The sequence below is a fragment of the Silurus meridionalis genome, chromosome 12 (assembly GCF_014805685.1).
Source record: "Silurus meridionalis isolate SWU-2019-XX chromosome 12, ASM1480568v1, whole genome shotgun sequence".
In the NCBI taxonomy this organism is placed as follows: domain Eukaryota; kingdom Metazoa; phylum Chordata; class Actinopteri; order Siluriformes; family Siluridae; genus Silurus; species Silurus meridionalis.
In genome coordinates this window covers 9,035,429-9,057,144 of record NC_060895.1, presented here as the reverse complement: position 1 = coordinate 9,057,144, position 21,716 = coordinate 9,035,429, and the positions used below count along the sequence as shown (strand labels likewise).

At 35.8% G+C, this 21,716-nt stretch overlaps 1 protein-coding gene across 4 annotated transcripts; it reads left to right on the top strand.

Moving 5' to 3' along the window:
- The first annotated feature begins 288 nt into the window (after positions 1 to 288).
- Positions 289 to 20,493, top strand: scn3b (sodium channel, voltage-gated, type III, beta). Of its 4 annotated transcripts, none has more exons than XM_046862790.1 (7): positions 289 to 476; positions 9,122 to 9,201; positions 10,463 to 10,629; positions 12,642 to 12,867; positions 15,738 to 15,876; positions 18,374 to 18,465; positions 19,234 to 20,493. In XM_046862790.1, exons 2-6 carry the CDS (start codon positions 9,144 to 9,146, stop codon positions 18,438 to 18,440), a joined length of 657 nt encoding a protein of 218 aa, XP_046718746.1. In that variant the 5' UTR covers positions 289 to 476; positions 9,122 to 9,143; the 3' UTR covers positions 18,441 to 18,465; positions 19,234 to 20,493. The 4 variants fall into 4 exon arrangements, with proteins under 4 accessions (XP_046718746.1, XP_046718747.1, XP_046718745.1 ...); XM_046862789.1 differs by lacking the exon at positions 289 to 476 and adding an exon at positions 8,364 to 8,714 and having other exon boundaries at positions 9,084 to 9,201; XM_046862788.1 differs by lacking the exon at positions 289 to 476 and adding an exon at positions 8,368 to 8,714.
- Positions 20,494 to 21,716: the final 1,223 nt, after the last annotated feature.

Below are 21,716 nucleotides of genomic sequence, written 5' to 3'. Positions count from 1 at the left end.
ATTCCTTATGAGTGCTGGTACACTGCTAAGTTGTCTTGGCAGCATTTTGCCTCATTTCTATCGCTTAGATTAATTCAGAGAAGTGTCCCTGTGACACTCGGCATACCTTTCAGTTGCTCTTACTGCTGCAGTGGTGAATGTCAAGCCTGGTGTTGTGCCTTTGTTCTCCCTGTTATGAGATGGAGTTGCTTACATTTTTGTCAACACGTTGTCAGGCTGTATTTCTAGAGCAGGGGTGGAGGGCCGCTTGTCATTATACCTATTTCTGTCCTGGCTCTCTCTAGTACACACAGACAGCTGCAAAACCTGACAGCGTGGGCTTGAATAACCTTAAACACACTGATTCAGTTCTGCGAGGGGACTGTGTTTGCCATGGAGGTTAATGGTTTATTAGAGTCTAGCGTTATGCTGCATGAATTTTGAAGTAGTACACTAGGTGGACGCGTAATATCTCAGTTAAGAGGAGCACTCGTGAAGTAAGTGTGATCATTAATTATTCAAAATGTACATACATTAAAATTGATTTTAAAGCATTACGAGGTCAAATTAAGAGTTGAAAATCTCAGACACAGTGATTGTGAAATCTTACAACTGTAGGTTTTATGCACCTGTTATAGTTCCATTCATTTTAAAGTAAGGCCAAACTGAATTGGATATTAAATTAAAACCAATGGCAATTTAATTTAAATGGTTTTCATGAGTGTATCATTTTAAGAATAACAAGCTTCCTGGTTTTTCTAAATAGCCAGCATATTACTGTTCATCATATTTAAATAAAAAGACAAATCTTTTAATATAGCATCTTTTTGTAAGTGTTACTGGCTGTGCAAAGATTGTGGACCTTTGCTTTAAACCAAGTTAGATCAAATTTCTTATTTTTAAATCATGTAGTCATCATGAAATCCTACCAAATTTTTTTTTTTGATCTCTTCCTTTGCTCAACATGCTTGCTTTCACTGTTTGAATTGAAACACAACTTCATTCCTGTGCCAAACGATTGCAATAAACAACACTCACCAACCATTTGAATAGAACCACTTCTATATTCATGCAGTTATCTAATCATGTGGCAGCAGCAGAATGCAAATAAGTGGTGCGGATATGGTCAAGAGCTCTGATTAAATTTTGATCATGGCATGGATGTTTGTATCAGATGAGCAGGATCGAGGATTTCAGAAACGGCTGATCTTCTGGGAATTTCACATACAACATTTTAGAGGTTACACAGAATTATATTTGTTAATCAGAATGCTTTGTGAATGAGCGGTCCGAGGATAATAGCCAAATTGGCTTGAGCGTCCATAAATGAGATAGTAACTCATATATTCGCTCTTTACAACAGTGGTAAAAAGAAAAGCATCTCAGCATGTACAAAGAATCAAATCTTGATCTGGGTGGTGTATAACAGCAGAAGACCAATTTGGGTTCCACTCCTGTTAAGACAAATCATGAAGCTGAGGCTACAATGGGCAGAAATCAGACAACTGAAAAGAAACAAAAAAAATAATTACTTTTTCCAGTCCTTAACTGTTCAGGAGTGGAGCCCATCAACACATTTAAACCTACAGTTTGACCATTGTAAAGACTGCTTATAGCTCAGACCTGTCTGGTCATTCTCTTGTGATGTCTCATATCAAGTTGTTTCAGCCCACATACATTCACTAATAGGATGTTTGTTGCTTTATTTTTTGCACCATTCTTTGCAAACTCGAGTTTATTATATGTAAAAAATCCCAGAAGATCAGCAGTTTCTAAAACACTCAAATTCCTGATTCCATCAATCATGCCCTAGCTAAAAATAACCACAATCACATTTTTTCCCCAAGTAAGTATATACTGGTTACTCTTTAAAAACAATTTTGAGATCAAGAATCTTTATTGCTCCAGTTTATATGAACCACATGAACAGCAACCTTTTTACTGGCTTTTTATCAGCTATTAATATTGGTCATATTTTTATTTGTAAATATGTTTATATTATAAATATTCTGCTTCTCATATACTGGCCTAAGAGAAATAATTCTAGCAAAAATTCTACACAGGATACGTCTGAATAGTTGAAGCACTTGAGAAGCGTATTTGTTTGTGTGGTCTTGATTGGCCTGAAACAGAGAAAATATAGCATAATATTTTTAAGTAAAAATTTTTTTAGGCAATAATTAGAGAAGCGTAAGGAGTTTGTAAGAACTATAAGCATTAGAGTGAAGAGCTTACCTTCAGTGGACAGTGACGATATCAGCTTTTTTTTGCTCAGCCCATTTTCTTCAGCAGATTCGCAAGGTTTTTTTTCAGTTATTTCCTCGCGGAATTTAGCTAAGGGCACAAAACACTTTCAAAATACAAGAATCAATGCTGTGAATCAATGGTGAATCATTAAATCAAGTGTATAGGTAACTTACCTAAGCACTGAGGATCACACAGGTCATAGTTGTTAAGCAATGAAGTGTGTACTAGCTTTGATGGATCACTGGTCCCTTGAGAGAGAAAATATAATTTATTAACCACACCACCTTATTAACAATATGCCATGTCTTATGGGGGTAGATGTGATGTCTAACAAGCATAGTCTTTCTAAAGCAGTGATGTGAAAACAAAGCTACACCAACACTTTTCATGCAAGTCAAGCTATTTTATTCGAGTGTACTGTATTTTGAAGTTCTCAATATTTTATGTTTGAGTGAAGGTTTTGAACTTTCTGTTTTTGAAAACGGATAGCTACAAGCATTAATGCTCCTAGCATAACTGAACATTTTAGCTGTGGGTCATTAAATTAGCTGTTTTTTTAAATAATGGTACTTTTCCACTACTTTCTACTTGCTTTCTATGTAGCAGCATGGCAGGACAAAAACTAGCTAACTAGATATTTTCTAAAATATCTCCATGTACTAGAGCTGTTTCAATTTTAATCTATTTATTTAATTCTATTTTTAAAATTATTAATAATTTAATACATTTTATAATGAAGGATCCTATTAAAACTAAACATATATTTTAATATACAAAATATATGTAACACAGTGTATATTCAATACATTCAATAAAATTCACAACAACATGAAAATGTCAGCCGATTTTTGATTGCTTGTTTAACAAGAAGGAGTTGCTTGTAGTGTAACTATTAGCAGTCTGGCTGTAGTTTGGTTAATTATATATAGAGCATAAGTACCTTGTATGCTTACAAAGTTGCATATCTAACTCTGTTGTACTACATGTGTTTTCTTCTTTACACACAAAGCACAATAATGCATGTTCAGGATGTTGATGGGTTCCCTTTTGAGTCTGGTTCCTCTCAAAGGTTCTTCTTCATAGCATCTCAGAGTTTTTTCCTTGATATTTCAAGGAAAGCCACTGCCACTCTTGTTAGGTATAAACTTATAGGGACTAATTTATGACAAATAATTTTTTGTGTCATAAATTATTTGATTTGAATGTCTACACAATGATGTATTAGCTTCAGACATCTTGTTTAATATTCATATAGGCCACTCACTGTTGATTAGACAAGTGTGTGTTTTTTTTTATTTATTGCATAGCCCGAATCCGACCTCCAACTTCATGAGGCATTGAGTCTCCAGACATGCATTCGCAGTATAGATTACGTCTGGCCTCACAAGACCACACGTGAGCATGGATGAAGTACATATTTAATGTGTCTTTATAAAGATTTTCCATTTCCTTACGTTTTATGCTGATGAGAATGTATTCCTCCCTCTGGCCTAGAAGATCGGAAGCAACTGCAGATGGGTGATGAGGCAAATTCATCACTTGACCATTCAAATTTGCCAAATCTATCTTAGCTGGTAAAGATAACAAGAATGTGAGATTAGATGAGATTCAACTTTATCATTAGTGTACAGAGTATAAGTACAGAGCCAATAAAATGCAGTTTTAAAACATACAACTTATATGTCATACAAAGTCGATACGAGAAAAACAGAGGTTAAATATGGCACCCTTAAGAAAACTTTGCCATGCCCCCGACACCTACCTTCATTTTCACATCCACACTTCACTTTGATCCAGTCTAGAAGGACTACAGTTTTACAATTGATGTTGAACAGACTCCTTTGTTTGGCTGTAAATTGCACAAAAAATAATAAATTATTTATATAATGCCATAAGCCTAAAATGAAATGTTTTTCCTAGAGAATATGCAAGAGCACTTACCACCATGAAGCACTGTAATAAACATCTCAGCCTCCCTGAAGATGCCTTGCCAACCTATTTAATGAATAAAAGACCAAAGTGCAGGCTAGACGAAGAAGCACGGAGAGCAAGGGCGATTGTTTAATACTGTCACATGACCGCTATCCAATGGGAAGTCAAGTTTGAATCAGCATAGTTGTAATTTTATATAACTTGAATATTAGAACTTGAAATTTGGAGAAGCTAATAAAAGAAATGTGCAGTGTGCATTAACTGAAAGGAAAAGCCAGACAGCTGAGCTCGGCTCTTGTGTGTTGAGTAACAATCTTAAGGGAACAAACAGCATGCATGATTACTCACTTAGAGAATAGGTCATATGAGCGTGTTGTATTTTATTAGTGAATGTGGACATTTTATTGATATTTCTGTGATTTATTTGTAATTGCACTGTAAAGACAACACATTATTTATACGATATATCATACGTTTTCATATTATGATGCTAAAATAAATGATAAAGTAATAATAATAGGAAATTGCATCTCATTTCATTAATCAAAGTGCTTTTTTTGCTAATATTTTTTTTCGTCTCCCATGGTATATTAAGTATATAAAGGGAGCATTTGGGATTAACAGAATAGCAAGGTTTTATGCCTTGCTCCTGTGTGAGTGCACTACTCTAGACTGCTGGGAGCATGCTGTCATTTTGCATCACTGTTACCATGGTTTCTCTATCTTGTGGATATGGCAACCACCAGGACTGCCATTTTTAGCCTGAGCCAAGTCTCAGGCGACTGCCAGCAATTTGCTCCCACAGCAGCACAAAATAGCTAATGCAATTGCACTACATTAACCATGTCTATACCAGGAAACTCTTTATTAGATACATACAATTTCTCAGTAAAACAATTGTATTCTGCAATAAACCATATAATACACTGGAGTGAGCACTGGTTGTAAAATGAACAACAAACCTTTGTTGAAGCCCAGAATCTATTTAAACTAAATAGACGAAAGTATTCGAACACCGCTTTTCCCAGCCATATGCCCACCAGGCATGACATAATGACCGGTGATTAAATAGCGCTGATTGCCTCTTCATCATGGCACCTGTTAATGTGTGGGATATATTAGGCAGCATTTCGTCCTCAAAGTTCATGTTAGAAGCAGGAAAAATGGGCCAAACACAATATTGGGCAGGTGGTCATAATGTTATGCCTGAATGGTGGCTATAATGTTATGCCTGATTGGTGTATGTGGTTAGTCCCTAAACTGTTACTACAACAATGAAGGCACCCAATTGTAAAGGATGTCTTGGGATGTGACAGCATTACATGTTTTCCTTCACATAAACTAGAGACTCAAACCTGCTTCAGCATGACAATGCCCCATGTGCAAAACAAGCTCCACAAACATGTGGTTTGCATTGGTTGGATTGGAAGATTTTGAGTGGAAGATTTGTGATAAATTAAACACTGACTGCACCTCAGGCCTCCTCACCCTAAATCAGTACCTGACTTTACTAAAGTCAGGCCCTAGTGACTGAATAAGCACAAATCTCCGAAAGAACACTCCAAAATCTAGTGGAACATCTTCCCAGAAGAGTGGAGGTAAAAATATTATATAATAGCAAATATGGATTAAATATGGAATAGTGAGGTTTTTAAAAAAGTACATAAATCAAACTTTGTCTGTCTGTCTGTCTGTCTGTCTGTCTGTCTGTCTATCTATCTATCTATCTATCTATCTATCTATCTATCTATCTATCTATCTATCTATCTATCTATCTATCTATCTATCTATCTATCTATCGTATGAGATAAGTCTCTGGTCTGTCAAATCATGACTAAAGAGCAATCTTTCTCATCCCCACCAAAAAAAAGCAATCTAAAGGATACTGTCTTATAAAAGATTAGTAGTTGATCGCTAACATTTGAATAATGGTGTATTTTTTCAATCCTCAATCTCAGATTACAATACAAAGAGAGACGTGTAAATAAAATGTGACAGCGAGTGGAGTAATAGAAGAGTAATCGATGATGAGGTGTTTTGATATGGCCTGACATATTCTGTGATATTCTGGTACAACCATAAGATATTTTTGGTTTACTTTTACAGGATTGCCTGAATTCTTGAATTCATTGATACTACATTTGTAATTGAACATTTGTTATTTATTTATTTTTTAAACATCAATTTTAATGAATTATAATTACAATTAATAAAAGTGCAGCAAAATGTTGCAGAAAATATTTAAAGATGGCCAATTTACCATAGTCATCATTTTTAAGATGACAGGTTATAGGGTGTTTCTTAAAATAACATTTTTTATGAATTTTTATTACATTTAGATTGTGTTAAGTAATCACAATATGCGTATTTTTAAATAAGCCATTTCACTATATTACATCACATATGTATTATGTATGTGTAACATAAATAAGCTTGAACCTTAAATAATATAATATACAGCAGGCAGTATAGTCATTGGTGCTGTTATAGAAAATAAAAAAACACCTTGTACCCAATCTGATTCGGAAATTCAGTACAGGAAGGTATAAAATGATTGAAAAGATCCAGCATAAAGATAAGTAGTAGATCACACATCTTTTTTCCAGCTGCCACTATCCTCCAATCTCAGTCTGGGTACTATTTCAAGGCACCTAGTGTTTGCACTGAGTGTGACTCATGAAGTAATTGCTGTAATTGCAGTGAAGCCTCTCCTGGGTTAAGAGGTGTGTGTGGGTTTGAGCACTGGAAAAATGAACCTCTGTTCCAGAACAAACTGGCTAAAGCCTGGCTATGAAATGCTGTAGCTGCACCACTGTTGCTCTGTTCTGGGACTGGATATTGTTTATCAGAGCATGGATAATGTGGATGTTGAATATGCAAACTGATATGCAAAGCCAAAGATGACCATGAATGCTTCACTGATCTGTATACGAGTGCATGCAAACTGTCATGCAAAGCCAATGATGCCCATGAGTGCTTCACTAATATGTAGTTAACACATGTGCTCTGACACCACATACTCCATTTACGCTGTTGCATAATTCCTCGGATATTTTAGACAAGAATCAACTATTGTAATTTACATGTTGCTTTCTAAGTATCCAGTTATTGGTCAGTGCATTACTAGTGTTGTAAAATGCCCATGATTGCTAACACAATATAGGTTACTCCCTTGTGTCAGAGGCACCACTTTTTAAAACACACTCCTGTATTTTTGCACAAAACTGCTGAGGTTTTAGTTTTATTTGATGAAACACAATGATTACTTTGATCAGCCGCAACTCTTAATTCACTAATTGTAACACAATTGTTATTACTAAAGTTTTTTTTTTGTGGAGGATTATTGTCTTATAGCAGCATACAGTTGTCAGGTTTTGTTCCTCTATACTTACAGTGAATTTAGTAATTTACTAGTAGACAGTTTGTGCTGTTTATCAAACTATAATCAAACTAGCAATTAGAAATGCATCAACTCGTGCACAAGCTTCATATCTGACTGCATACTCATGTGACACTTTGTGTGGGTCAGTGGATAATACTTGGTTTTGAATTTCAATTCCAAGCTGCCAGGGCAGGACCCTTAGGCAGGATTTACCCCTCAACTCCTCAGTTGTATAAATAAAATTATATAGACAAATATAGATAACGGTGTCTTTCATAAAATTACTGATTTGTTGACCAGCAATGACCTGACCTTCTACTTAGAAGGAGGAGCATGCCGTTGTGTGCCAAGCATTCTTTTGATAGCTGACCAGAGTGTGCAGTTAATTCAACAATAAGATTTTTTTTCAAGTGGTAAAAAAGGAAAATAAAATCTACTCAAAATGGTACTGAGCAGCTTTCCAGCTTCCAGTCCACAGGTCATATCAGGGAACATTTTCATGTTTGAAATAAAAATAAATGAAGGTGTGCCATTGGGGCAAAATGGATTCTGATCCACTTGTAGCGACTGACTAACGTGTTTCGCTCCTTTCTCTACTTCCTCCTCTGTCTGGGAACAGAGTCAGAGGTTTGATTGTGAGACTGTCGCGCATGCGCAGTGGAGATGAAAGAGACTCATGAACAGGCTACTTAGCGGGGAAAACGGGGAAAACGGGGAAGAGAGAGAAAGAGAGAGAGAGGGAGAGAGAGAGAGAGAGAGAGAGAGAGAGAGAGAGAGAGAGAGAGAGAGAGAGAGAGAGAGAGAGAGAGAGAGAGAGAGAGAGATGAAGACAGAGGGAACGAGAGAGAGAGAGAGAGAGAGAGAGAGAGAGAGTGTGTGTGTGTAGTGTAGCGCGTCTGTCTGGCAGCGGATCATTACTGATACTCAAATGGATGGAAAGGGAGGTTCTTCTTCTGTCTGCCTGAAACCTTAAAGCTCTCTTTCTCTTTTTTTCGAGGACGAGGGATGCTTTTTAAACAATAATAATTATTTAGGATCATAACGAGTCGTAGGGTTCTGGTCCTGTGCTTCTAAACATCTGCGATGAGCAACGTCGGCCGTCAATCGGAGCGTCAGTTGTAACGAGTGGAGGGTCCTGTCTTCGGGGCTGTGGATGTAATGTTTATCTCCCGCGGTATGATTGAAACTTTCCTTTTGAATCCACAAATAAACAAATAAATAGATATACAAAACTTAAAAAAATGTAGGCTGAGCGTTACTTAGCGCTCAAACAGCACCTGTTAGATCAATGAATAACAAAAGAAGCGTCGAAAACTATAATAAAATAATAATAACATTTGTTATCCAGAGGGGTGGTTTGACGCATGCGCTATTATTATTATTATTATTATTATTATTATTATTATTATTATTATTAGCAACCAGAGTTACAAATTCGCTGTCCATGGTCCTGACACGCTCCTTATTTATGATTTCAGGTATTCTGTCGACTAGGTTTGATTCAAATCTAATTTGCCATTTGTCTTTCCCCCCGTTGTATTAGTTTGATGTTTGTTTCTTGGTGTGTTTGCTGGTGAACAGGGGACGCCGCCCTGCCATTAGCATGATGACAACTCAAAAGACGCTTCTTTGGCGTTTTCTTGTGCTGCTCGTATTTGCTGGTAAGCTATCTGCGACCATGTGCGATCTAAACTACTCGTACGTTGTAATAAATGTGAGTTGTGATCAGGAAAAACGTCAGTATCAAACATGTCATGAAATATTTTGTAGATTCTTTTGTTTCTAATTATCAAATTGCTTCTACTTCAGAGTCCGCTTTAATAAAAAAAAAGGTAGATTTGTTTAAAAAGCAGCTGCATTTAAGTATATTGTGATAAATTGATCAATATTGTTTAAAGGTTTAAACTATTTTCACATTGCCAGACATTTGCTTCAACTCCACCTTTAATGTATCCCTATCAGAACTGAATATTACCTGATTTTTGGTACTGACTTATTTTTTACACTTAAAATCATTGCTAAGGTATTTAACACTTCAAACGCTCATATTATTCTGTAATGCATCTTTAAAACACAATATTCAGAGGGTAAAAAATGTAAACCTAGATCTTAACGCTCCTGGAAGATCAAGGAGATAAATAATATGTGAAATGTTCTAAAGATGAAAATTACTGCAGCTAAACTACTTGAAAATGTCTATCCATTACATCCCTACATTACATTCAAATAAATGGATTAGAAAATGTGTAAAATATGAACCAATACTTGAACATAATGTACGCCCTGAAATCTTGGATAAAATAAATTCACTAAAGCTTTAAAAAGTAAAAAGTGGCAAAATTTAAATGCATTGGCTCTGGGATCACTCTGGTTTTTATTTGTCTGTCGAAACCTTTGAAACAAGAAAATGTCATGCGTGTTAACAGCATGTGCTTGGGGCTGTAGGTTATGTAAGATGGCTGCTATCTCAAACAAGAAACCAAGAGAACACTTTCATGTCTGACTTGGGTCAGACACTGTGAAAGCTGATGAACTCAATTAAGTTTCACTATTTCTGGGGATACAGATTTGAAATAATAATGAATGCTCCTGTTCTCCCTTAGCAGCTGTCTAAATCTAAACTAATTGACCTGCTTTTCAAAAAAAGCTGGATGTTTGACAAAGGAAAGAATAAAATAAAGTCTCATTCGGTGAAATCTGATTTGAAACTGGAGAGGCTACATTTTATTATGGCTATACGTTGTATTTGGGGTGTAATGTTAAACTGACTGAGATGAAATGTAATAAACATGTCATAATATATTTAGCAGACTTTAAATGGGATCCTGGGATTTCCCACCTGAGTCTGAACTCTAAGAATATGAAAAGAAAGTCTGATCATACATTCGAGGCATTCCTAATACTCTCTGTTGCTGGATTCAGTGCGGGAATGCAGATCGGTGTGCGTGGACGCAACCTCAGACACAGAGGCAGTGTTGGGGAAACGCATTAAGCTCACTTGCATCTCTTGTATGAAGAGAGAGGAGATCGCTGCTCTGACTAAGGTGTACTGGTATTACAAACCTGACCGGGATGCAGTCCGCCAGGAGGTAAGATCATCATGTGTCAAAAAGAAGAAAAAACTCTGTCACAAGTATACTGTACAACATCTATTTGAATGCTACTCATGTCTACCAGTGCTCCCACTAGCCTTATCTGAGTATGAGCGATGTCATTTCATGTCACGTTATGAGTGGTCTGACTGACACAAGTGCAGATAAGTGATTTAAGGACAACAGTAAACAGGCAGAGGTCAGACAATTGGCAAACAGCGATATATTAAGGTTAATCCAAAATCCAAAACCAGGCAGCAGAGCGAGATCACCAACCAGAGAATCACAACATGGAACACAAACGGCCTGTCAGGCAGGTTAACAAAGAACATAATTCTGTTTGAGTTCTTCTTATACATGGCAGAAATGAGTTTTCATACAAATGAAACTATAAATATATTACAGTCATATAAAAAAAGACTAATTAAATCATGTAATTTGTGTCATCAACTGTGTTTCAATCTTGTTTGATTTTGTGTTATCAACTTATTTTCCTTCAAACATTTTCCTTTAATATATTTTACTCATTTTATAATGCTATCTGTTCCATTCCTTTTTGTCTCATTTTTTTACACAAAATATACATATCTACATTTGGCCTTGCTAAGCCATTGTGAGACAAGGACGGATAAACAAGCAGCGCTAATATAGGCTATGTAGCTCATTGTTTAAGTCTAGAATTTCACGTTTGGTTAGTAAAGTAATAGAGATTGCTGTTGTGCCAGAATTGATCACTGTTCATTTCAGGTCTTTAAAACAACTAAAATAAAAAAGGTATTTTTTATTATGTAACACTTTTAGGTACATTTTTAATTTTAGGCACACACACAGTCTCTCTCTCTCTCTCTCTCTCTCTCTCTCGTGCTCTCGCTTCTCTTTTCACTCTTATCTCTGTCATCTTTGTGTCTCTCTTCTCTTTCCACTTTTGTCTTGATTGCCGCTCACTAAAAAGTACAAGTCAGCAAGGAGTATGTGATCATTACCACTCACTTCCCGAAACATTTCCAGCTACATGAACATTTCCATAAAATTCTATTTTTAATTAATTGTTCCATAGACATTCAGTTGGAAAGAAATATACAGTGATTTTTTTAAGTGGTAAATGAAGACTAAGTTGCTAAGTTCCCTAGCAGCCTAAATATACTGTAGCAAATACAGTCAGAATGTGAAAAAAAAACATGCTACTGTGCAGTGACTCTATAAGGTGGGGCTTTCATTGATCAGACTTGTTTGTCCAGTATATCCCACAGATGCTCAATTGGATTAAAATCTGATTATGCTTCTTGGTGCAGTTCTGACACTTACAAGCCCATTGCAGGTGCTTTTAGTGGTAAACAGGGGTCAAGTAGTGCTCTCTGACCCATCTGAAACTACATAGCCCCATACAGCGCAAGCTTTCTGTCAGTCCTGAAACATTTGAGCTAGCTTTTGCTTGACACAGACATCACTGAGCATTGGTTGTCTATTACCCTTACGCCTGTTCACTGGGTCCTTTATACTGTACCATTTTTGGTAGATACTAACCCCTCCATACTGAGCAGACCTCATATAGACCTGGTATTCAACACTTTGTTGCTTAATAAATTCAATCCCTTGACAGGTACTATTGTGGCAAGATATTATTCATTTCACCTGTCAGTGGTTTTAATGTTATGGCCGATTTGTGTGTTTGTGTGTGGATAATCAAACTATTCCAGCTTCATGCTGTGTTATAGGCTCACTTTGCTCATTAAACATATTTTGGATTAATAACACAAATAATATAAATCTTGACAGGTCTGGAAATATAAAATAATCAGAGTAAACATCAGTCAAAACCATTGCACAGTGAAGATGATTAAATCCTTTCATTACTCAAACTTATCTGCCAACCTTCAGCCAGTTAGTTGGTGCATTTGTAATATAACTGGGTCTTAACAAATCTTATTGCAACTCTATAAGGTTTGTAATTCTACAAATACTCCCTATGCATGTGAGATAGTATAGATTGACATCTCTTAATCCATTAGATCTACCTATATGATGGTGCGCCACAGGAACAGGAGGGGCCATGGAAGGGTCGTCTGGCATGGAACGGTAGCAAAGACCTTCAGGATGTCTCCATCAGCATTACCAATGTCACGCTAAATGATACCGGCTTGTATGAGTGTGTGGTGCATCGCCAGTTTTCCTTCAACTCATACACGCCTTCGTTTGAGAAAACTATTGAAATTGAGCTGGTGGTACGGGAGCAAGGTAAGGAAGTTTACAGCTTTACAGTAGAACGACCATTTTTGACCACTGTGGTGTTGATCATCTGATGATGACAAGCTGATTATTTATCATGTAATTTTGTCCCCGCTAAAATGTCACTACTTTAATAGTATTTCATTAAATATAGTTGCCCTTTTGTGTCTTTGTGTTTGTTCAAATAATAGTATGCTTTTTTTTCTGTTTTTTACTACTGAATGCCTACTGCTTATTGGAAGGCAGTTGTTTTCAGGAGATGAGTTTTATCTAACCAAGGTGTTACTACCGGTTCTATTTTAAGGGGTAATGTACAGAGTCTGGCTTGTACTGTATACTGTTCTGTGGGTGCCTGCCTTGAGACTGCTGAATGCACAGCATCTGACACGTCGAATATACTTTACACAATGTATATTTGTTTCTATTGGCTCATGTGACCACGACTGCATTATCTCTATCTGTGCCTCGATCACAGATTTTTGAACACAGATAGAAATTCACAACTTTTTATTTAGGTGTTTTGTATTTCATACACAAGTTAATAAAAACCTACTGTGAACTTACTGTACAAGACTACAAAGCTTTCACATTTCATGCATGCAGTGTCATTAAGTGCAGTGCACAAGCCAACATGGCTGTCACATTTCAATCTAAAATGAAGGATGGATGAATAAAAAAGGAGGATGACAGTATATAAAATAACAAATGGCCTAAAAATTGATTAGTTCTTGGTGAATATAGCCAGAGTTTGATTTTCTACATGCACTGCACTGCTTGTGATGCATCATCAAACCAACAGTTCTCAACTTTTTCTGTCTAGCAGCTAAACGTTTAACATCTGATCAATGTAATTCCATATATAAATTGTGTGTTTAGTCAGTTCTGCTGAAGACGATAAAGCTGAGAAATCTGGTGTCATGTTAATTCACTCTCTGCACCTAATTCTTGCTCATTTTAACCAAGATGAATTTGCCATATCATTGATTTCCATGTGTTACAGTATCCTGCAAAGATATTTTCTACAGCATATTTAAGCATGGAATGTGTGCATGTGAATCACAACGTGTATCAGTGTAAATCAACCCAATATAGAAAACAAGCTAATGTTGCTTATGATCGCATCCTGACAACAGCTAATGCAAACAGAAATATAATTATATATTACTTTGAAAATATTTGCTGATATCTCACATGCCATTTGATTTTTTTTCCCCCAATTGGTTTAGACATATAGAATTATATAAAATATTAAAATTTGTAATGTTCAAGTAATTCATCTTGTTTTTAAATTCAAGTCAGATCGGTGAAATTTTAGTAAATTTTATTTCGTCCAAATAAATGATACATAATTTTACTTTTTTATTTTGCAACATTGATCATTGAAGGGGTTTTCCAATTACAGCTAATAATATACTTAAACTGCATTATTAATTATTATTCAAATTATATTCAAATGAAATTAAAATGAAATGTAAAATAATTCAGCATATAACAGGAATTAGACTGAAACCTTTAAACGATTTAACATTTTTAGCACCAAAAAGAATGCTATTAATTTTAATTCCTGTTGAGATGTGACAAACATCATAGCTAATAATATACTTTTTAATTTCAGTGAAATCAGTCATTTTCTCAAATGTACTTTATGCAACGTGCCTGATAAAAATTTGGAAACGCCTAGTCTTTTATCATTTTTGAGGGACATGTGCATGTTCCTTGAGTTTATATGCAACAAACTAGGTAATGCAACGGTATCAGAATCAGAATCAGGTTTATTGGCCCAATGTGTTGACACACACAAGGAATTTGGTTCCAGCTGTTAGTGACTCTCAAAAATACAGACATAACACTAAACATTTAGCTTGGACTATACAAGACAAAACAAACAAAACCAGATAAAACAGACTATACGAGACAATACAGACAATGTGAGGCAATATAGACAGTACGAGTATTAATCTAATTTTTAGATCCTTCCTTTAGCATGAATATGAGCTTTACACACTCTTGGCATCCAGACAGTTTATTTCTCCAAACATTCATCTGAAATACTTTGCCCTGCCTCTTGTAAAACTTGCCAGAGATGTTCTTCACTAGTTGTTTATTCTTTCTCACTTCAATCCATTTCATTACCGGGAGCAGTTCAATAGGATTTTGATGCGGTGACTGGGCAGGATATTCCATGTTAGATACCATTCTAGCCAACTGTTTGCTCACTAAATAATGCTTGGACTTATGCTTCAGTCATTGTTTTGTGTAAGGTGAAGTTGGTTCCAATTAGCTGAAGTCCAGATTGGATTGCATGGTGGTGAAATATGGAACAGTCCACGTTGGTTCTGCTTTCAACCAGAATAAGTCCCCAACCTTCGTTGCTCTAAAATAACCCCAAACCATTAAGACTCCACCTCCATTTAACACAGAGTGGGAGGCAGTCTGCTTAACATCTTCTTTCCTGTTCGTCATCTTACATAAGTTTTTCTGTTAGACCAAACAATGTCAAATCCGGATTATTCTGTCCAGTGTTTCACTGTTCAAATCTTGTGTGTTTTTGCCTTTTATCCAGTATGTTGCATATAAACAAAAGGAACATACGTGTGTCTAAAATTATAAAAAAGATGAACTGTATCCAAACTTTTGACAGGCACTGTATTTTGTTATTAATGTTATTATTTAAATAGTTGCTTACTCACCTACTTTTTTTCCTTTTCTCCTCTTTCTTTAAAATTAATGCAACACACTTCCTGAAAGAATTTATGGCAAACATTCCACACTTTAAGCTATATATCTAATTATTTCAAATGCATTCAACATTCGTTCTGTTTACTGTAATATAAAGCCACTAATCTGGCGTTAATTTATGTTGTGTGTGTGTGTGTTAGCAAGTGAAGATCCCACTGCACTGTATTCAGAGATTATGATGTACGTTTTGCTGGTGTTCCTCACCTTATGGCTGCTGGTTGAGATGATCTACTGCTACAGAAAGATCTCCAAATCAGATGAGCAAGCACAGGACAGTGCGTGAGTATCCAAAGAAGAGGATTTCTTTACATGTTTGGGAGTAGATTCAGATCTTAATTCTAATTTTTAAATCAGGACCATTGTTGGACAAACATACATCAAAATGTACTTTAAAATAAAATAAGCTTAAATAATATTTAAGTGTTTTAAAAATAAACTACAAAATGCAGCAGCCACACCAGGTATTAAAACAAACCAACAGTTTCATGTTTTCCAGCTTGCAAATGACTTATAATTGTATCCTAATTTAGTTACTTGGTGTTTGGTAAGACCAAGTGCTGCTTTGCATCAGCAACACTGACTCAATGACAAGTCATGCATAAGAAGAGGACTGATGGCACCTGGATTAGCACTTGGATTTATAGCAACAGCTTTCCAACAAATGTATCATTTGATTGTTAATCATAAAATTAATAATATATTAGGTGTCAGGCAGTCATTCATGCAATGTTATGCAAAATCATGATCCTACTAAACAGCTACTTCTATTAGGATATAATTTTAGGCAATCAAATATTGCTATATATGACACCTATTAAAAAACTGGCAGCCTGCACGTTTCTTACCTTCACCACCTTCTTCCATATGGATCCATTTTCTGTTCTGATCTCAACAAGTCTGGGCAAACTACTGCAAAGGCACCAATCAGAGGCCACATTTTTATGATGTCATCATCACTTCTTACAAAGACATTTTACAGTATTTTCAACCTACAAAAATACAAAACATTTAAGTATTTTAATACAAAATATGGAACCATTTTTATCAACCCTATCAAATACAAATGACAAAAAACTATTTTATATTTGAAATACATGTATCATAAATACTGCCAGTACCAATCACAACATGGAACATACCAATACTGCTACAATCAGTCACCTATTGGATGAGGATGAGTGGTTCACTAATATGACAGTGTAAATAAAGGATTGAATAGATTAGTTGATCTTTGTTTCAGTAGTTGCTGCTGTTGGGAGCTGTTGATTAGTGAGGTGGGGGTAGATGAAAAAGAAATACAGACAGACTGTAATGAAAACCAGACAGATGTGTTATGCTTGGTTAGTCTCGAAATTAGTTGTGTAGTTTGTATAGAGGATTGTACAGGACATTTTTTTTTTTTTACTCGCCCTTACACATTCCAGTTGGAATTTCCCACTAATTTACATTGTGCTTTAAAGCTCAATATAATTTGAATAAAATCCTTGGTTACAGAATAAATTTTGTCTTTACCAGATTTACCTGTGTAAGAGCTCTGCAGATTGCATTACACCATCCATTCAGCTATTTGTAGAGCCATGTATGCTTGCTAAAAGTCAATTCGGACATGTTTTTAGATGCTACTAAGGTTGGCTTTGGACATGATTTAAAAAAAAAAATAATTCCAGGAAAGACCTGTCATTGAGCTTTAAACAGAGTCTTGTTGAGTTTTTAATATGTACAGTCTTAGTTCCAGACTCAGCAAATTAAGCTCAGCCACCAGGTTTTTTTTTAAAGAATTGTGCACATCTTTATATAGTGTAGTATAATTAAATTTTTTGCTTTAACCAAGAAAAAAACAACTAGTTAACTAGTAATTATTTTTCTAATTAATACTCCGAAGTGGTACCTCAGTGGGTAAAATGTTGGACTTCTAAGCAGAAGGTCATGATTTCAAATCCCAGTTCCACCAAGCTGCCACTGCTGGTCTCTTGAGCAAAGCCCTAAACCCTAACCTGCTCAATTGTATAAATAAGATAAATACAAGTTGCAATGGATAAGAGTGTTTGTCAAATGCTGCAAAATGTAAATGCTGTAAATGTAATAGTTGTGTACCCCTAAAGTGGACACTTTCTCAATAAGGTTTAATTGTTAGTTTATTGCAGTTGCATAAAATATACAGTTAGCAGTAAATACCTATGCAAATGACATTAATAATCAAATAATAATTTGTATATTCAGTCATTGGTGATAGTTTTCCAGTGTATTCTTTGTAATGAGCTGTTTCAATGTGAAAAACTGCGTTATGGACAAAACACACATAAACCAGCCCACACTCCCAACACTAATGCATCGATCCACAGTGGTCTATGTGCATTAGTGAACCTTAATCAAATCAGCTCTTTATTTGAGACAGGAATCATTGCTGGATCCTCACTGGGCTTATCTGTTACATTCAGATTGTAATATTTATCCCTTTCCGCTGCCTTTTGACACAATCCAAGACCATTGTAAACCTTTATTCACATCTAGCACTTTTCTTTCCATTATTGAGAGGCTTCATCTGCCATTGCCTGATGTTTGTGTTTCTATAACTGTTTTCTATTTTACTTTTATATCCATGGATCCTGGAGGAAAAACAAAGGAAACTAGGGAACCTAAAACATCCATTTTATTTTTGCATTGAATATTTACACTGATGATGTAGGCTTTTGCTCAATAAAAACCTACAATTTCTGGTGCAGTGAAGCTGCACCCTCTTAGATTTTGCCTCTTTTTTGTACCCATTTGTCTACAGGACAGACTACCTAGCCATTCCTTCTGAAAATAAAGAGAACCCGCCGGGTCCTGCAGTAACGGAATAAAAGTGGTTGTCTCACACACAATACGGTATTTTTAATTTACCTCTCGCTCAAGTCATATCACCTAACCCTCATCTACTCATGGTGTGTGGCTAACCCTTTCTACCTCTATCTCATGTCTTCTTAAGGGCTGATCTTTTCTGACAAGTCTATGTCCTAAAAACCATTCATATCCTCTCATATCTGTTCGCTCAAATGATATCTACTTTCTGAAACTTTATGCTAATCATTCCTATTAGGTAGTAAATGTGAGAGGAAACACTGTCCAATAACAGCAGTCGTGATTGCAAAGACGATAGGATGCCAAATGTTTGTGTCTGTTTAAATGAGATCCTTGCTGCTGAACCAAAGGTCCAGGTGGTGAAGCTGGACCTGATCTTACTCCTCTTCTGATGTACAGAACAGCTACATTGAGTTGTTTCCATCTCTTAGACTTTGGAGAAACTTGCGAAGAATATCAGACCTTTTTAAATCAAGAGTCTCATCAGTGATACTTGAAGTGCTTAGAAATTTGTTAATCAGATTTGTAGCCAAGTGATTAGACATACCTTCGCTGGAACAGTCTAGAAACTCGGATTGTGTCTCTGCAGAACCCAAATTGCTCTGTGGAGAATTTATTTATCCCAGTGGAGCTTTATTATTATCGATTATATCTCTGAAGTTACCCTTTCCTCTTTGGGGTATATAGAAGTTACAGGATCGTGTTAAATAGATAATATAATGTTCAGTTCTGGATGTGCATTATTCCAAATGAATTATTAAGGCATATTAATTATAATGTCATTTTCTCTTTCAGGTTCTGACGATTCCTCCTGGCTTAAAAAGAGGCTGATCTTTTGCAGAGACACCGCCAGCGTGCGATAAGCACTGACCCAACCTAGGAACCTGACCAAACACAATCCCTGCCATTTTGCTCACATAACGAGAAATGAAATTCTTCACTGCTTAATTGTCTTTCTCACAGCGAAGGTGACAATTACACTAGAGAGCAAAACAAAAGAGCAAAAAAAATGTTTTTTTTTTTTGCCTTAGAGAAGATTCAATATTCTGAACAGCAATCAGAAAATATAAAGCTAGCACACTGCCTAATCACAAAAATCGTATTTGCTTGATGTTCAGCATACTCAGCAAATTTATAATGTCACAATCTTGTTCTTACTGATTTTGATAGAACAAAATAGATTTTTTCAAAAATGTGCATCAATGTTTAAACCATTCTTTAAAAAAAAAAAAGAAATAAATAACAAAAATGATTGCATTTCATACCAGCTTGCAGGGTTGCTTTAGAGCAGGCTCTTTTTGCTGTTCATATCTGAGCCTCTGAGAGTGTATGAGATAATCAGTGTAGTCAGCTTAGTTTATACAATAGCTTAGACGTAACATAATGCTCATGTGTGTGATAACAAGTTACCTGTGTTTACACCCTACACGCCGATCATGGCTTTTCAGGACATGAGATTTTAAAGATGAGACTGTGTAAATGTAATATAAAGTATGTGACAAAAATGCATATGTCCCTTTAGAGCCTTTATATCAACAGAGGTCATGTTTACTGGTAATGTTTAAAAGTCACGTTGGCTAATTATTGCTCAGTAACATAATGTATTGACTCTGGGAACCTTTATTCTGTAATCACTACTAACCTTACACTTACTGTGGACAAGTTGTTTATTGTTCTGTGTTTTTAGATTATAAAGGAAAAGAAATTCCACTCATATGTTTACAAGAGGATTCCAAGTAAACTATTAACAAACTCTCCATATATGAATGCCAATCAGTATGACTGTGTGGACATAATTAGCTAGCGAATGCATCATTGGTTCCTATAGACTACTTCTGGAAATTATGGCGATGTAAAAAAATGACTGTGTATCTGCACTTTAACCCTTCAGAAACTGCTGATAATGCCTTTAGACGTTGTTTAATATATATATTAATACACTGTCAGGATAAGAGGACACACCATGACACGTTTTCTTGACCTGTCCAGAAGGATCTGTATTTCTCTTGTGAAAGCTTGCCATCTATAATTAAAGCAAAGCTGTGTATTCTGACAGATCTCGGCCCTTTTGTCTTTTTTTTTCATCACAGAAGTTCAGAACAGTACCACAAATGGCTGACACACCCACCAAATGACTTTGTTTCTCACACCTGATCATCCGGTGTGTAATCTAACCAGCTATATTACACTTAGTATATTTCGTTTTGAAATTGAGCCCAGTTAGAATCCAGTGAGGTAGATTTGATTAATCGGTCCACATTCTCAGTTTGTAAACAGAATCAACACATTCACTTGTGTTCATAATGCATAGCGTCTCCCCCTTCCTGCTCATAAAACACAGACCTAAATTGAAAGAAAGGCTAAAGGTTCCACAAAAAGAAAAGAAAAAAAGAACCAGCTTATTCAACGCTACTTAATGTAAATTTGCTCACAGGTGTTTGATCCTTACTGCTCACCTCCTCTGGCTCCACCCTGAAATGCATGTTTATGTCACAAAAGTATATGAAAAAGCCTGAAAAACTACAGTTAATAATAATAAAAATATATTTAGCAAAATTCTAATTCCACTTTTATTTTTTTACACTCACATACACTTATTTTTATATAACAAAAGTAAAACCTGCTAAAAAATAAATGTATAATAAAAGATAAATGTATTTCCAACTATATCACTTTGTTGTCTCTGGAAGGTTATTTGTTGTTGAGGTTTTATAGTTATATATTTATTTACTTAGCAGAATGGCTGAAAAAGAACCAAGGTGTCGTTTTGCCCTTATCAAAGTCCAGCCCTCAACTTGACAGAAATGTTGTACCAGGACCTTAAGAATGAACTGAAGCAACATTGTAAAGAAGAGTGAGCCATAATCCTCCACAAGGATCCTCTTCATGTTGCTCTTCATATTGCTGCAAAAGTAATGGATTTACAAGCTATATATATATATCATAAGATGTAATTTTTCACACATGGATTCCTCATTATGACTAGATTATAGTATTAATAAATAATAAAACAGAAAAACCCCCATGATCCAAATCAGTCTTGCTTCAGAGCGGCACATTCCACAGAGACGGCAGTTTAGGCTGTCTCTGAGAAACTACATGCTGCTTTATCAGCCAAGCTGTCATCTGTACTCATCCTCCTTGACCTTTCAGCAGCATTCGACACAGTCAACCACAAGACTCTCTTGTCTACCTTTAGGAGCCTTGGTATCCACGGAGCAGTTTAAGAACATTTTGCTTTCTGCCTGGAAGGTCACTCATACCAGGTAACATGGAGG